We start from the raw sequence: 17909 nt of genomic DNA, 5'->3' as shown, positions 1-17909 counted from the left end.
CTGGTAAATGAAAATGATAATTCTCAGCTTAAAGGACTATTAGGAGATGTCCAGCAATAATATCAGCAAAATACCTGGTCATGGAAAGGGTTGAAGATTAGGGATTCTTAAGTGATGGATAGAGCTAGCCTCCATCTTCAACCTAGCCCACCTGATTCAAATGAGAAAGTAAGGGCGCCTCTGGAAAGGCTCTAAGTCACTGCAAGGATTCAGAGGGAGAGCTTCAGCCTGACTTGGTCAGTGAGCACACAAATACGTCCTGAAGCTGTTTGTTCATCTCTGCCCCACTATCCTCTCATTTGGGATTGAAATAAGAGAACAGCCTGCCCTTTGGACAATGTGTTTAAGCTTTTATTGTGAATGGTAACAGCTTGGGGCCTTGAATCTAAGCAACAGATAGCTTAGATGTAAAAAGCATTCATTGGAAGACTCTTTGACATTTGTTCACAGCAAACAAGTTCAAACCAGAAGATTCTGCTTGAAAATCATGAATTTAGTCAAGAATGAAAGATACAAGAATAGTCAAGTATTTTGCACAACGAAATCTTGTTGATGATCCAGTAGAATTGATGCTTGCCGAATGCAGTCTCTTACGCGTTTTGTTTTTCTCCTTGGAGAGAAGCCATCATTGTCATTGCTGGTTCCGCTGAGGGGTTCCTTCCTTCACGTTGAGAACCTGGAGCAGAGAGTCTACCAACTTAAGAAATACTAGAAAGAGTTCAGCAAACAGAGTGAGCTAAAGTCTAATCCTAGAAATAAATCCATTCCTACAAGCCATGAACATTACTTGTGAGCTTGTTAGAAAGGCAAATTCTTGGTTCAACCTAACACCTGCTAAATCAGAAACTCTGAGGGCGGAGCCCAGCAATCTGCTTTCACACGCCCTGCAGGTGATTCTGAGCACGTAAAATTTGAGAACCAGAGCTGTCTCCCGCCAAGAGACGAACTTCTACTTGTTTTTTGAGCTTCTGCATTTTGGGGTCTTTGTTTTATCAGCTTAATGTGCACCCTAATATGATTACTCAGGTATGTTTTAACCAACGTTGGTTAATGTATCATCTCCAGGAACTTATGCCTAGAGTAGCAGCTGGGTGGTAGATTCTGGGAATGTGGAATTTGAATTCTTACTTTGCTCCCTTTGACAGTGCACCATGACACAAATCAAAGCTGGTTTCTGAATTACATAATTATACATTACAAACCTACAAGTGTAAACGGTAGTAGTGTGGGAAACTTGGGAAGAGGATTTAATTTGGATTTCTGCCAATTCTAAATTTACTGTGGTTTGCTTGTTGTGGCTTCTGCTCAAATTAACTAAGACTAAAGAAAGAATGAGTAGTTATAATTTAAAATACTTCTTTGTTTCCGTATAGCACCCTTTACACGCTGAGACGAAAAAACACTTTTTGTCGAGACTAGAGCTTATTACTCTTCCCAAGATTCTCTGGCAATTCAGATTCCCCAACTTCCATATCAGCCATTTGTTTCTAATAAAGGAGCTACTGCTATTCTTGGGCAAATTATTACCTGCTCTGTGGCTCAGTTGTTTTGACTATGTGCTAATGAGCCCAGGGCCTGGGGTTTGATTCCCACGCATGCCAATTAGCACCAACCCAGGCTGCCCTATTAAAGGCTGCCACCTGTCCAAAGAAGCCACCACACATCTTGCCTTATGAGTCACTGGTCATAAAAGGGGCCAGCTAATGTGTGGGGGGAAAGTCTACATAAGTCCCTCATTGGCTCAAAATATTGAATAAGAGAGGTTTGGCTGAAGGGAATGGAAGCTAAAAGGAAAAAGAGGGTTGTGGAACCTAGGAAGATCAAGGACCTGGGAGGCAATAGCAGGGTCCTTTGTTGGGGTTGGGGAGGAGCTGTATTCTAGGTGGGAGCCAGCTTTACTCTGCTCCTTCATGGAAAGAGCCAAGGTCATCAGAAGGTTATGAGTGATTCTTGATTGTATGTTGCTTTTTCTATATTTGGCACTTCCTTTGGAGCATTTCAAATATTCAGAAACAAGACCTTTCTATTCTCTGTCCTGATTTGATGAGAAAGTGAGAGCAGTCCCTTGAAGGTGAGGAACACATTTACTTTCTTTCCATAACAGCCTTTGTAGCTCACTTCCCTGCCTACTAAATAAAAGGAGAAACCTAAGCTGTAAAGAATAAAGGACTGAGTCCAGTTATAATGGGAGATCAAAGGCCAACTCCACTGAAGCTCAGGACGACACACAACCACCTCCAGGATCATGGATGAGGCCATGGAGCTGACCTGAACAGAGATTCACATTGCAGAACCCATGGGGAAAAGGTTCCATTAATTGCAGAATAGAATTAAAAGATTTGTGAGAAGGGCACAGTTAAAAGGATTGAGGTTAACCTTGAACATCGCTGGGTATAATTGCTCTGAAAGTTCTGGAGCTGTTTCCATGATAGAGTAATCTAGTTTCAGTGCACATTACACACATCGTTTATGAATTAAGTAAATATCTTTGTCATCAAAACATAGGAAATGCTCAGAGTTTCTAACTACATCTCCAAGAGGGTTGGCAACAGTGCTTGATGTTTTATTACTAAGATGGGAGAGGAGAGCATCTGCAGATATCTTTTAGTTTTAAGAACAGTCCTTCAGCCTCTGAAAACTCCTGATGCTAATTCTGGCAATGCTTGGCCAAGTTATTAAGCTCCTCTCTAACGCTCCCATAACTCTAAGATATGGGAGATATATGGGTTTCTAATAGAACTATTCTCTTGGCAATGCTTCCTTTTGAATAAGATCATTGTAGGTTGTTTTCAATTTTCATAACATATTTTCATCGAGGTGAAATTTCCAGTGCAAGAGAAGCGATGAAATATTTTGGTCTCTACAAAGACTGACAGTGGAATTTGTTTTCATGTTACCAGGCAATAGAGCCAAAAGGATAGTACCAATGTGTGCAATAACTAACTATTCAACTGGAGGTGGAATGAAATGAGGCCGGCTTTGTAAACCTGTACAAAGAGAAACAACGCATAAAAAGAATAGAAAAGCGAAGCCTGATTATGTTTTATAATCTTTTTGATGACCTTTTTCAGTTCACTTGGGATAAGTACTGCTCCCTTTAAGCATTCACTTCACGGCCTCCCACTCAACCCATCCTGCTATACTGCCACTCAGAGCACTTTGTGGAGCTGTTTTTTTGCAATTGCCTTTGAAGCTTACAGAATAGTCTTTGGAATATGGTGGAAAATTTGGGATCCTTAAGGAAAGAGTTGAATTTTCCAAAAGATTTCAAAGACATGCAGAGCCAGATTGAGGAAATAAAATAAACTGGACACTGCTGTTTGTTTCAAAAATGAGACACTTTAGAATAGCAACATGATTGTGTGTTAGGAGAGGGGACTACTTAATGGAGGAGCTGTGAGGGCAAGTCAGTTTCAAGGTCTGTAAAAATTATTTTCAAGGGTTTTGTGGTGGCGATTTTGTTACTCTTTAGACAAATGAAAAGGGTTCTGCTGTTGGATATCCACCTACAGGAACTCCAGCAAAGCACTTGACTGTGAAAAAGGCATGGCCAGCTAGAATCTGAAAAGTCACCCGCAAGTTCCCAGAGCCCTCGGAGTATGGGATCCATCTAGAAAGAAGGAGGCTGAAGACATGACACCTGTGACACAGGTATGGACCAGACAATCACCTGGGGTTTTGTCCAAAGTTGGTATTTATTTCTGAATTGGTTTATTTAATCCTGGATTTTTTTTTCCTAAATAAAAGCTACAAAGACATTCCCTCTAGGTGCTTAGGGCAACGGATGGACTTTAGTTTCCATTTAGCATAGAAATCCACATTCGGGAGGCCGAGGCTGGGGGAAATCACTTGAGCCCAGGAGTTTGAGACCAGCCTGGGCAACATAGCCAGTCTTTGTCAAAAAAAAAAAAAAAAAAAAAGAAGAAAGAGAAAGAAAGAGAGAGAAAGAAAGACAGACAAACGGACAAGCACATAGCCAGACCTTGCCAGAAAGAAAAGAAAGAAGAGAAAACAAAAGAAAAGAAAGAGAAACAAAGACCACAATAGGCCCAAAAGGCAGTGAAATAGAAAGCCTCCCTCCAGAAAGCCAACTGAGGCTTGGCAAAGGCAGCTCTGAGCCTTTAAAGGGGCTGTCAGTCTTCACCATGAAAGAGTGAAGAAGGAAGCTCTTCAAGCACTGTGAGTGGAAAGCAACATTATTTATTGTGTGAAGCAGCAAGAAGCAAGGCCTTCAGCCTGCATCCTTTATATTAAGATCAGTGAGGACCATTTCTGGAGGCTGTCTTGCATGGTACAGACTGAGGCAGATTGAGCACAGGATCTTACCCTGATTTTATCAATGAAAAGCCATGGGACTAGTTTCCTTCCTTCTAAAATGGAGGTAATAAGAGAATCTTCCTTCTAAAATTGCTGTGAGCATAAACCAAGAAAATGGAGGTAAACTGCTTAGCCCGATAACTGGATTATAGTAAATATTCAACAAAACTAGCCGTTATTGTTATTGCCATTATTTTGTAGTTTATTATACATTTCGTGGAAACTTAAAAGTTAGTGATAATCACCTCATTTTCAGTTGCCTTACTTTCTTCCTATAAATTTTATTCTCTCTTGTATCTCGTTCACTGTCTTTGTAACTAAGCATTGCCAGTTTGGTATAATTATTTTTCCCTATCCTCTATAAAAGCATATACAGGATGAATTTGTTGACCTCAGACCTTAAAATATTAGGATGAAACCTGAACTTGGTACTTCTGTAACAAATATGAAGATGTGCTACTTTGTGTCAAAGGCAGAAAACAAGAATCCTCCCTTCTAAATATAGGAATGTCCACTAATGTTCACCAGAAATAAATGTAGAATCTGTAGGTCCACAGGGATTTACTCAAATAGTTTGCAGACTTGCTATCAAAATGTTCTGGAGGGCCTGGCTGTTAAAAATATATATATCCCATCCATGCATAATGGCAAATAGACAAATTGCTGGGGGAAAAAAAAAAAAAAACTCCTAAATTGGAGTTTGGAATCAATACCCTTTTGACTATTAGGCCAAAAAGAAGAGAACATAGAAATTTTCTATTGGCTTAGCATGTATTGGTGTTAGCCTAATGTAGCAGCTGTAAAGGTTTATATCACAAGCAATTTTATTCTTCCTTATTTAAACTTGCCCTCTTTCACCTCTCCCCAAATACCTCCCACCCCATCTCGCATGTATCTTTCTTTTACCTTTGCATTTTGAACCTACATCTTTGAAGTTGCTGCTATCCTCTGAATCCCACGAAGGCTGGTGATGGCCCAGGGCCTCGGGTTGAGGTGGCTGGTGGCTTCTATTCTCCTTGGCTTCTATGAGACCCAGCAAATTCCTTGCAGCTTCTTCCCACCTGATGTACTTTCTCAGCTGCTGCTTGAGGCTCCCTCTTTCAGAAATAGAAGACTCTCCTGTGCTCTTTTTCCCCATTAAGTGCCCTGCAAAATCCAAAACAAAAATACTCAGAATGCCACACGTTTAACCAAAGGGAATGAATGAATGAGAAATTTGAAAGGACACCAATTGTGTTTGTGCTGCTTCCTTCTAAATGCAAAATAAATCACATTTTATTATTAAGAGTTAGTTCATAAATGACAGATAGATTTTGCTCGCTGTTCAAAATGTGCAATGAGCTAGACAGAATTCAGAACTGCAGCCCAGGAACCCTGGGTTTGGTTCCAGCACCTCTACTAACTAGTTAGGTGACCTCTGCCAAGTCATTTAGCACCCCTAGTCTCCAATTTTCTCAACTATGAAATGAACAGGGTAGACTAGATTAAATCTAAGGAGGCTTCCATATCTAAAATTCCATCATCAATTCTGTGTGCTCCAAATTCTATTCCCAACTGAAAGACGGAGTTGAAACATCTTCCCCAGCCAATTTTGAATTGCTGCTGAAAATAAAAGTCTCCATGCTTTTCTTTGTGTGATTTTTACAAAATATTGGTTTCCTTTTATCTGTAGTAAAAAAGTACCAAACGAATTTTTCATTTAAACTTTCTCAGAATTTTTGTTGAGATTGAACCTAGGAAACTACCTAGATTTACTGTTTGTTAAGAGTGTAGCGAAAAACAAGTGGAAAACAAGCCCTAAGTAACACTTTCCAGTGCATAAATGCAGAATTTTCTCTTGAGCGTCTGAAAGTCTATCAATGGCTCCAGGGATGTGTACCTGCCATGTCAATAAAATTTTTAAAAACTGCTGTTAAGGAGGCCAAACCACTAAAAACATGAAAATTTACGTATACAAGAGAGGATAACTTGGAGTCAGAAGTGAGTACAGAATTCAAGGTCTGCATTCTTAACACTTTGGATGCTTGCTTATTATTCTCATGTTATCTACTTTTTACAGTTGATTTTTCCTATCTCCCTGTAATTGGGCTTGTAGTGCTTTGAAATTTCTAACATCAACAAAACTATGGTGCTTTTGATCTAAAGCGCACAAGGAAAAAGGTCTTTGTGGTCCCAACGCTACTGGCATTAGAAGTATTTAAGGCAGACATCACATTTGAAAGATCTTCAGTCTTAAAATGGAAAGAGATCCCTTCCCAGAAGTTCTATCTACCAACAGGGAAGCCCTCACTGTAACTGTATTGCTTTTATGTGTATTACGATTTGCAGTTTATGGGATGTTTAAATGTGCTTGATTTCATTTGATCCATATGCTAATTGGTTTTGTGAAAACGAGGCTTGCCAGAGGTCACACAGATGTAAGCAACTATTTTAGGATTCAAATCTGCTCACAATCTAGATTACATTATTATACTGCTTGTCAATGTCTTTTGACTTGCTAAGAAATGTAAGGTAGCTAAAATCATTCTGGGATCTGGAAATAAGGATAAGGTCTACAAAAGGCTTCCTGATGTCATAAAAATAGGGATTATATGTCAATATATCATGATGTATTATGTGAGAAAAATGAATTATTTGAGTATTAAGGAGCATTAAAATGAGATTCTACTGCATTGCAGTGTGAGCACTTGCCAAATCGCTTATGACACGAGACTTCACACAATTTCTGGATCCTGACTGAGGATACTGTCCCAAGTGAAGTCCTGGAATCCTGAATGAGTGGCTTCTCATTTATCAGCTTGGTCATGTGGTACTCAGCCACTCAATAGCCTTGCATTCAGCCATAACAGTGATTATGTTGTGCAACTTCCTAGGAAGGAGCGATGCATTTGGCTTTATTTATATGGAGGAAATTGAATCATGATGCTTGGAAGCAGGATTAGAACCCTGATACTCCCAGTAATGACCTAGATCACCTTGCCCTCCTAACTGCCTGTCATCTAGTTAGAATGCTGGAAACAAGAAAGGAGTTATTGCTAGTGAGGCAGAGGAGTGGTGGAAATATCACACATAACAACCTCATTTTTGTCATGCCTGAATAATTTTGTGGGCTCTTCTAAAATGGGAAGAGAAAGTCATTCTCCATTCTGTGATTGTACTAAATTTCAGTACTTGCATATATGGGAAATGTGTGGGGATCAGTTCTTCACCTCTAGATCCCTAGACTGGTTGTTAAGGAAAGCATGCTGTCTAGAATGTCCCAGGGAAGCACATGTTCCCTGGACCCTATTTCACTTTTGAGCTGGGCTCTGTCAACCAAATCATCGTCTCCATGGCAACGTGGAGATGATGCCCACTTACACCTCCTCTCTCAATATCATTTGTCAAGTGCCCGTATCATAATAATGGAAATCTCACCATAGACAAAAGATAGGCACTTGGGAAAAAAAAAAAAAAAAAACCTTGCTCAGAGAAAAAAAGGGCTTTTGTTCTTTTTATCAATCATTTAAAGATACTAGTAAAGGGCAGGTTTGAAATATAAATGAATAAGGCATGGATGAAAGTGTTGAGTACTCCTAAGAACTAGTTTTTCTGGACCCACACTTAAATTCTATTTCACAGTTCCCAGGGCCATAACAAGCCATTCTGCAACTGAATACTGGTATTTCCAAATTCAACCTTCTGGGGCATGTCTCACATCCAAGTTAGAACCACAGTTAGGAGCATTTCACGGGTGCACATGGAATAGTTGCCAGTGGAAGTGTTGACATATATTTTCATCACGCAAACCAAACGTTTCCATGAACATCAAGCCAGATAAAAATCTGCTAAGTTTTCAAGCTGTTAACCTGTTTTCCATTGCTGCACCGTGCTTCTCTCAGCTGGAAGAAGCAATTCACTTAACAAGCCTGTAAATGTATGCTGACAGCGTACTCATGGACAGCAATATGTAGCTTTAGTTTTATGTAATTAAAACTAAACTGCATGTCTTTGGTGATAGGGGAGGATAAGCGTTTTCTTGGGATAATTGAAGGCTAAATTTAAAATCTAACATCACTCATCCTTGTAAATGTTCACATTCCAACAGAGGGCATGATACTCAAAGCAAACTTTTTCTCAACCACAAGTTAATTTTAGGCCAAAATGTGAGTTTCTACTTCACCTCCCTCTTTCCCTTGCTCCTTCTCAACTCTGCACAGCTATCAAAGGGAAGAAAAGAGGTGCATTTGAGAATAAATATGACAGTGGTATTTGAGGTCACCACTGGTTGATACACTTTTGGGTTAAAAATCCTCAAGTACCGCTATGAAGGGCAATTAAATGGCAGACGCACTAAATACCTGGAGGTAGATGTTCTCTAGAACTATAGAAAATCAAGATTGGCCTGACTGGCACCAGAAATAATACGATGTTGGCTTCCAGTTAACTCGATTGTCCTCTTTTGGGACTGCAAGAGTTACCTAATAATAAGCTTTATTAGTACAATAATATAGATGAGTAAAAAGAGATTGGAAATCCAAACGTTTCATTCCACATTTCCAGCTCCATTGGCAGGTGGCTGGGCCAGATAATGGCCACTTGATCTAAGCTCCCAGAAGCTCTCTTTAAGAAGCATAATTCTAAGTGCGGATTCTTCAACACCTGCTAAGCATCCTTCATTCTTGAAATGGAGAGTTTTTCAGCTTCAGCCATTCCAGTCTCTCCTCTCCACACCAGGAACTGGGTTCCTCCCGTTCCTCAGCGATCACACATTCTCAGCCCCGGAACTCTCCAGACGGCAAATGATTATTTCAGCAGCAGTGAAAACCACTCTATTGCAACCCAGAGATCTCGACTTCCCTCTCAAAGCACACACAACACAGAAGAGCTCAGGAAGCAACAGTTCCAGTCCCACCCCTTTCCCCAAATTCTTGGTCTTCTATCAAGATTTGTGAATCAGCCAATATGTGAATTAGCAAGTACCTGTTCAACGCACCATTCCCCGGCCCCCCTTCTAAGTAGATGGCTAAGGAAACACACACACACACTCACACACACACACACACACACACACACACACACACGGCCTTAAATCTCTTCAGGGATTAACCAGCTTCCCAGGGAGCTGGTTGGTGTTGTTGTAGTTGGCTATTGTGGGGCGGGTGGGATCAGGAAGTGAGGAAGCTGGACGCTCTGCATTTGCTGGAAGCTGTGCTTGGCGAGGTGGAGAGCCCCAAGGTAATGCTGGGTGAGCCGAGGCTGCTGGGCGCTTCCTGCCTCCCAGCTGCACAAAAGCCCTGAGTGCCCGAGGTGCGGAATCCTGACCCCATCTGGAGGCGCCCTCAGCACCCGCAGCGAGGAGGTCCTCTCCACCCGGGTTCTGGGGGCCATGGCAAGGGAGCCTCCAAGCCCGTGCCTAGAGAGCAGGACTTGTTGCAGAGGGAATAGGAAAGAGCTAAGGGAAAGGTCGAAGTTCTGAGACTAGAGGGGAGGAGAAAGAGCCGAGCTCAGAAGGGCAGAGAGATCGGAATGAGCTTGGAGAGCAGGTGAGATTCCCCAAGTGCAGACCCTGCTGGCTGGGAAGACGGAGGGCAAAAGGGCAGGGAAAAGAATATCGCTGCAAAGCGAAGAGAGGGACTGAGAAAACTCCAGAGAGCCACAAACAGGCGGGATTCAGGCACTGCTCGCTGAACAGATGTAAAACGCGAGGCAGGAGCGCTGCGCCCTCGGTCCCCACACCTGTGGCTTTGCGGGGCGTGTGGGCGCAGCTTAGATTTCAGCCCACAAGAGTCCGAGTTGAGGCCACCCACCGACCTGGACCAAGGATCTGAGATGCTCTCGAGGGACAAAGCTCCCCAAGAGTATTCAAGGAGAGTAGCGTGCCAGACTGGTTGAGACTAGGCAGACAAAAGGGGATGTAGGATGGGCACAGAGGGACGGGGATCTGCACTGTTGTTGGGTGTTTGTTTCCCCTGGGGAAGACAGGGAGACAGATGGGAAGCGAGTGGGAAAGGATCAGGGAACCAGCCTGCGGCTGGTGTGGGACTGATGGGCTGCCTAGAATGGGGAAAGGTGGGGTGGAGTTTTAGGAGAACCAGGAAGGCGTTTCGGTAGAAGGGTCACAGCAAGCCTAGCCCCCAAAGCAGGGCACGGGAAACGCAAAGAAATGGGGAGACAGTTCCCCTCCGGCTGGCTGACCCGAGGAGGACAAGCGCGCGCGGCTCCCACGGCCAGGACACTCACCCACCGCCCAGTGGTTGCCGCGCGGGTACATCTTGGTCAGCACGGTCCCTCCGCCAGCCGGCATCGGGACCGCGGGCCCCTGGGGCGCCTGGCAGAGGACCAGCGCCAGCAGGACCAGCGGGAGCTCGCGGCCGCGCATGGTCCCTGCGGGAAGCCCTTGGAGCGTGGCGGAGAGGCTGGGCGAGGCTGGGAAGTGCGCCCTCCCGGCCGAGAGGCGACGGGTGACCCGGACCTCAGAGGCGCTCCGCTGCCGCAGCCGCTGGTGCTACTGCTGCGGCCTCCACCAGAGCCCCGACTTTATATGGAAGCCCGGGCGGGGGGGCGCTGGGGGGTTCTTCCACCACGGACCCGACCGCTCTGACGTCTCCCTATAACTAGCCGGGGCGCTGGGACGCCCGGTCCGGAAAACCATCCATCTCCCCGCCGACTGATGAAAAGGCTGAGTGTACATTGCCCCCCTCTTTTTCCCTCATAGCCCAGTCCGCCTTCCTCACATCGGATTAATTCCTCCGGTCCTCGACGCCTTCCATCCAGCACAATTTAGTCAACTCCTCCCTCTCTAGCCTCGCCGGCGCCTCCAGTGTTAGCTGCCTGGGGATTCCTCGAAGGGGCGACCCCGCTGCCTGATCTAGGGCGGAGAGGGGGTGTAGTTGCAGAAGGGTGCGCTCTAAAGATGGATGCCCTGTGATGGATGGGCTTTGCTGGAGGGATGTGGCATCGCCATTGAAAGGGACTTTTGCTTCTCCATACCTTCCTTCTCGTAGGTCACTTCCTTGCTGTCCCAACCCATAGATAGGGCTTGGACGTAGATAGGGCTCCAGACCTTGCCTCCTTCTTGCAGATCTTTTTTTTTTCTCTCTCTCTCTCCTCTCTCCTCTCTCTCTCTCTTTCTCTCTCTCTCTCTCTCCTCTCTCACCCAGTAACCTTAACCCATCCAGTATTCCCAGGTAGCCCTGCCCACCTGTATGGCAAGACAAAAGATGATGCAGAAGATACCTGGTCCTTTTCGCAAGCTTGCAGCTTCCAGGGGACAGAGAAAGAAACTGCTTGTATGCCAGGTTCCCTAGGCTGCATCTACCAGAAAGCTCAAACTGTCCCTAACTGCCACACACACACCTCTCTAATGTTGCTCAACGTCCCTCTGCTGCTACTGTTCTCAGATCTAAAGAATGGTCACCAGCCCAATCCCTGAGGTTCTAAATACCATGGATACAAAGGGGATCGGCACCATAGCAATGCAACAATAAATAGAAGCTGGTAGGATGCTGTTGCCCACGTCCTGGCTGCCAGAGCTGGTCGTGTGGTTGGAACAGGTGAAGTCTATTTCTTCCCAAATGCTGGTTAATTGCCTCCCTGGTGGGTCTTTAGTGTCCCATGTCAACATGGTATTGATAATGATGAAGCTGAAAACATACGCTTGTGTCTGAGTATCTGCTGATTCCTTCCTTCCTTCCTTTCCTTCTTTCTTTCTTTTTCTTTTCTTTTCTTTTTTTTTTTTTTTTTTTTATAGAGTCTCACTCTGTTACCCAGACTAGAGTGCAATGGCACAATCTCGGCTCACTGCAACATCTGCCTCCCTGGCTCAAGCGATTCTGTCTCAGCCTGTAGAGTATCTGAGATTACAGTCGTGCATCACCACAACCAGCTAATTTTTGTACTTTTAGTAGTATTTATATTTAGGGGTTTGACCATGGTGGCCAGGCTGGTCTTGAACTCCTGACCTCAAGTAAGCTTTGGCCTCCCAAAGTACTGGGATTACAGGCATGATCCTGGCCTTCAATATATTCATAAGTGATTATACATGCACATTGCATGATTGAGTATTCTTGGATTTGATGAGTATTTTCATGTATACATCTGGGTCTCAAAGAAAAAAGTTAATTTTAAGATCATTAATACTATAGTAGCCAACAAAATACAATAATACTATCCTCAGGGAGTGATCCAAGCAAAAATCAAAAGGTGCACAGATTGGCCTGGGCTCCATCCCTCCTGGGTTCCCAGCCTCTCTGCATTCTGTCCCCAGGCTCTTTCAGTAGGCGAGTGTTCCCCTGGCAGGTAACTGATCATCCCTAGGCTTGCTCCCTCTTACACAGTGAGCTTGCTTCAGCACAGGGACCTGGTATTGTTCCTCTGTGTGTCTGCAGAGCACCTGGATCATCGAATGAACAATAAACCTAAGAAGTGCCCAGACCTAAGAAATGCTGTCTGTAACCCTAGATCTTTGGAGACATACTAAACCCTTACCTCTCCAAATTAAGTTGTAGAAAAATGCTCTTTCTCTTTAGTTTAACCAGGATTATTTTAGAATCTTTCAAATGAAATCTCTGCCTCCCCCATCCCCATGAAACTAAGGGGAAACCACTGTAAAGACATTCATTCCAGTGTAGAAATAGTTCTTTAGAAAGCACAACACGGCCGGACACGGTGGCTCATGCCTGTAATCCCAGCACTTTGGCAGGCAGAGGTGGGTGGATCACAAGTTCAGGAGTTTGAGACCAGTCTGGTCAACATAGTGAAACCCTGTCTCTACTAAAAATACAAAAAATTAGTCAGGTGTGGTGATATGCACCTGTAATTCCAGCTTCTCAGGAGGCTAAGGCAAGAGAATCACGTGAGCCCTGGAGGCGAAGGTTGCAGTGAGCCGAAATCATGCCATTGCACTCCAGCCCAGGCGACAGTGCAAGACTCCATCTAAAAAAAAGAAAAGAAAAGAAAGCACAACACTTCTGCTAATTCAGGCAACACTGTTTCATGTGTCCATTACAGGCCAGGATATGACTAGGCCCCTCCGTTCACCTTAGCTCTTGCTCTAAGGCCACCCCAGCCCACAAGTTTCTACCTTGGCCTCCCAAAGTGCTCAGCTGGGCCACACGACTTGCTGTGGCACTCTATAAGGTCAGTACTCATGTCATCTTGCTCGAGACTGCATCCACAGTGCCTGGTCCAGTCTTAGGCACAAAGATGTGACTCAGGAGATTTGAATGAGTACACCGTCCTCCAGGAATAGGAGGCTGAGTCCAAACTCCTAAGCAGAAAAGACAGTGGACTGTTTCCAGTTAGAGAATGGAACCTTTGCATGTTTGATTCAGCTGATATGAATAAGCCCCAGTAGATCCTGACTGGGTGCCCTCTCACAGACCTCTTAAAATCCTTACCACGGACAGCCAAATAAATATGATTAACCCCACTGACGTAGCCAGGGGAAAGCTGAACTGTTATGAGAAAGAGACCTTGCAATGCAATGACCCATTCAAAAGAGAAGTCAGTTTCTCTTTTCTGTGCAGGGCAGGTGTTCCAGGTTGGCAGGCAGCTTGGCTCCACATTGATATTCAGAAACCTGAGTTCATACCACCTTGAGTCTCTGTCATTCTCTAGAGCAGCACCACTCCATGGGCTGGCCTGCAGGGAGAGAAGGAGCTTACATCAGAATGTAAGTCAATGCGCTGCTTCCTTCATCAAGAGCATCTTACTGTGAAAAAAAAAATGTATCAGCCGTACTAAACAATGTGCGTAGGGATGTCATTGATTTCTGTCCTAGCACAAGATCTTTACCTCACTGTAGATGGGAAAAAAACAGTTTGGGGATAAGCAGCTGATCTATGGACCACATGTGATGAGCACTTTCCCAGAGCACTTTCCTCTCTGCACGGCTTGGGTGGGAGGGGCTAAGAAGGGGAAGGTGGAAGAGGCACGCTCACTGTCTTAATATACCAGCCAGAATGAAGCATTTATCGCTTCTGCTCGTGTTTCATTAGTAAAAAAATCAGCCACATGGTCTTAGCTAACTGCAAGAGAGATTAGGGGGTTACAGTCGGAATAGTCAGTTATACCTGGCTCTGATTGCATCTCTGTGGAAGAAGGAGTCCACAGAGTTTGATGATAGCTAAGAAACTCTCCCAGAACCAATCTAGAACCTGATAGTCCATGATTTATGTGGTGTCCTTTTAGCTCAGTGACCCCAGACATTTCATCACCGAGTGCATTTGTAAAATTATTTTACTCCATGGAGCTCAGGGGGATTTTGTTATTTGGGGGTTGGCTTTTGTTTCGAGAAAGGGTCTGCCTCTGTTGCCCAGGCTGGAGTGCAGTGGTGCTATCACAGTTCACTGCAGGCTTGACTTCCCAGATTCAAGTGATTCTCCCACCTCAGCCTTCCGAGTAGCTGACACTACAGTTGCATGCCACCATGGCTGGCTAAGTTTTGTATTTTTTGTAGAAACAGGGTTTCAGAGTGCTGCCCAGGCTGGTCTTGAACTCCTGGGCTCAAGCTATCCTCCCACCTTGGCCCCAAATAGTGCTGGGATTACAGGCGTGAGCTACCGTGCATGGCTGAGTTCAGGTTGTGTTGAGATTTTAACTGTGAAACAGATTATATGTATTTAGACTTCTCATTTTTATTCATCAAAGACATAAGAAACCATCTATCAATCGAGATTCTAATCAGATTGAAATAAGGAGCATCACCACAGAAAGTCGATGTAACTCCAACCTAAATCAATGAAACGCTGTATTTCAGTTTCTTCGTGGCTTTTTAAAATATGGAAAATAGCTCATGCATCTCTACCATTGCTCTTAGGGGATTCCAGGCTGAGAGTCTCTGCTTATGTTTAGTGGCTATTTTTGCCAAATGACAATAGTTCTGTGAGGGGAAATACCTTAAGCTGTGACTGGCCATTTCTATGTGGAGCCAGTGAAGGCTTTGAGGGCTGGTCTTGCCGCAGTGAGATGCTCCAAGATTCCCAGGTCCAGGCTGGATGGAGGAAGCAGAGAAATAAGGAGAAGGACGGAGAACAGGGAGGCAGTGGTGAGGAGTTTAGGAGTCAGGCTGGCCTGGGCTCCAATTCCTCCTCTGACATTTAGGAACTGTGATTGGCACCTCACTTAGCATGGGCATGTCAGTTTCTTCATCTGTAAATTGACTTGATAATGCTTTCCTCCCTAGGTGTTAGGGCAGTTAAATGAGATCATGCATATCTATTGTCCAGCAGCTACTTATTCTTTAATAATAATGGACAACTGTAATTGCAGCAAGCTAATTTCTGTGTTAGATTGTGATTTTCAAGATAACATCATTTTCTTGTTCAAAGCCTAACCCACTGTTGTGCTATTTAAGTCTCCTGAGAAGGTGATTTTACAAATAACAGCTGCTGCTTAGTGAGCATTTTAGTATGTGCCAGAGACTGCATGTGACTGTCACGTGCATTTGCTTATGTGGTCTTCACAGCTGTCCTATGAAGTCCGTGTTGTTTACCCCATTTTATAAATGAGGAAACTGAGGCTCAGAAGGTTAAATAACTTGCCCAGCACCCAGATGGTAACTGATAGACAGAGCCAAGAGGTGACCTCAGAGCCATCTGATTCACACATCTAGTGACAACAAATTTCTTTGTAGTTCCATGGTTTTTCCAGAGTCTGACAAATGGCACCACCCAGCAGGCATAAAAGAGGGATTAAAAGATAATTTTAGAAGAGATACCAAGGACAGTTCTTAGAGGCCTTTGAGTGAAACCTCACTGGGGTTTCCTCTCTTTGCTTGTTTCCTGTTCTCCACCCACCAGCCCACCCTGTCTCTAGACCTGTGCCTTCCAACTTATACACAGAAGCAGGTAGAAATGGTGCAAAAAGAAAATTTGCTGTGGGGAGAATAATAGACTCATAGTTTTGGCTACAGCAGAAATGGCCAGCGTCCCAAAATATAACCCACAATGTTTGAAACTGAAAATATATTTCTGAGATTCAACTACTTGAAAATCTTACTGCACGGTCCTGCTTGAAATTCGGCTCTTCCCAGCGTGTCGCTGATTCCCTTCCACAGTCTTCTGTGTTGCCAGACAGATTGGAAGGGGCGATTGCCTCCACTCAGGCTTTCCAGTTTATCTAATTTAAGGTTTCTCAACCTCAATGCCGTTCATATTTTGGGCCAGATAATTCTTTGTGGCGGGGCCGTCCGGTGCATGGCAGGATGTTAGCAGTGTCCCTGGTCCCTACCCATTAGATGCCAGTAGAACCTCTCGGTTGTGACAACCAGAATATCTCTAGACATTGCCATTGTCCCTTTCTGGGGGTAGAAGTGGAGCCGCCCCAGCTGAGACCCAGTCGTCTAATCTGACCACCCATTTTCCGTAACTGCATCTTTGCCCATGCTCCTGGTATTCTTGAACGTCTCCAGTGCTGGGGAACTCGCTTAGTCTCGTCTTCTGAGAACATCGAATTTAGAACACTCGTCCTTATCTTGAACCTAAATATGTCTCCCTAGCTCTTCCCTGTCACATGGTCCTATTCTGCACTGCCCTCTGGTCCCTGAGTTTTTGAGACACCATCATGCCCACCCTGTCTTCTCTGTGCTACGCTTCCCTGGGCCGTCAACAGCTCCTCACATGTGATGATCGTTCCTCCCTTCCCCACCCTGGCTGATCCATTTGAGCATCCGTCAGTGTGCCTATTTCTCCTTTAAAGTTGAGAAAGTGAGAGACAGGGGTGTCGAGAATGGCCACAAAGGAGCCACTTCCTTGGATCACCTCCAGAGGAAACCAAGCATCAGTCAAGGGACTTGGTGAGGAAGGGGTACTATTTTCTAGAACTTTCCACGGGTATATTCCTAGGCCTCTTGGCCAAGAGACCCAGGCCTGGGACAATGAAAGCCACTGTGTGCTCTGGGTCAACCCTGCCTGGGAGGCTCCAGATGTTATACCCACTCCTCAGACAACACAGAGGTGAGGAGTAAGGCAGGAGGGGACCAGGGAGAGTAGGTGATGGCTCAAGGGGTGGGGCTGGTGGGGTTCTGGGGCTGAGCAGCTCTTGTGCTTTCTTCTAAGAATCCATCTGCAGAGGCTATGCCCCTCATCCTGGCTTTCTAACTGTCTTTGTCAGGACAAAGTTTAAAACGACTATACACATTGGCCAGGCGCAGTGGCTCACACCTGTAATCCCAGCACTTTCGGAGGCTGAGATGGGCAGATCACATGGCTAAACACAGTCTCTACTAAAAATACAAAAATTAGTCAAGTGTGGTGGTGCTCATCTGCAGTCCCAGGTACTTGGGAAGCTAAGACAGCAGAATCTCTTGAACCGGGAGGCGGAGTTTGCAGTGAGCCGAGATCACGCCACTGTACCCCAGTCTGGGCGACAGAGCGAGACTTCATCTCAAAGAAAAAAAAAAGACTTTAAGTATGAAACAACTTTATATCTCTACATAAAGAGCTGACTGCACAAAGGTAAAGTGATTATCCCCGAATCATCACTTCCACCCTCCCATCCCCACTCCTACCCAACCCCCAGCTAGCTGGCTTCTCCCAGCCAAATTCTCTCAACTTCAGCCAAGTAAAGTTGCAATGAAGTTCAGTAACAAGTTCCTAAGGAAAAACTTA

The 17909-nt window shown here is 44.7% G+C and overlaps 1 protein-coding gene across 2 annotated transcripts; it reads right to left on the bottom strand.

Moving 5' to 3' along the window:
• Positions 1-329: 329 nt before the first annotated feature.
• GRP (gastrin releasing peptide) lies at positions 330-10822 on the bottom strand. 2 transcript variants are annotated; one of them, XM_032293642.1, is made up of 3 exons: positions 10540-10822; positions 5224-5463; positions 330-676 (listed from the first exon to the last, which is right to left on the bottom strand). In XM_032293642.1, the coding sequence occupies exons 1-3, from the start codon at positions 10676-10678 to the stop codon at positions 591-593; spliced, it is 465 nt and encodes a 154-aa protein (XP_032149533.1). In that variant the 5' UTR covers positions 10679-10822; the 3' UTR covers positions 330-590. The 2 variants fall into 2 exon arrangements, with proteins under 2 accessions (XP_032149533.1, XP_032149534.1); XM_032293643.1 differs by having other exon boundaries at positions 5243-5463.
• Between the last annotated feature and the right edge of the window lie 7087 nt (positions 10823-17909).

The sequence above is a fragment of the Sapajus apella genome, unplaced genomic scaffold (assembly GCF_009761245.1).
Source record: "Sapajus apella isolate SASKATOON/1434 unplaced genomic scaffold, GSC_monkey_1.0 scaffold30, whole genome shotgun sequence".
NCBI classification, from domain to species: domain Eukaryota; kingdom Metazoa; phylum Chordata; class Mammalia; order Primates; family Cebidae; genus Sapajus; species Sapajus apella.
This window is presented reverse-complemented; position numbering and strand designations above follow the sequence as displayed.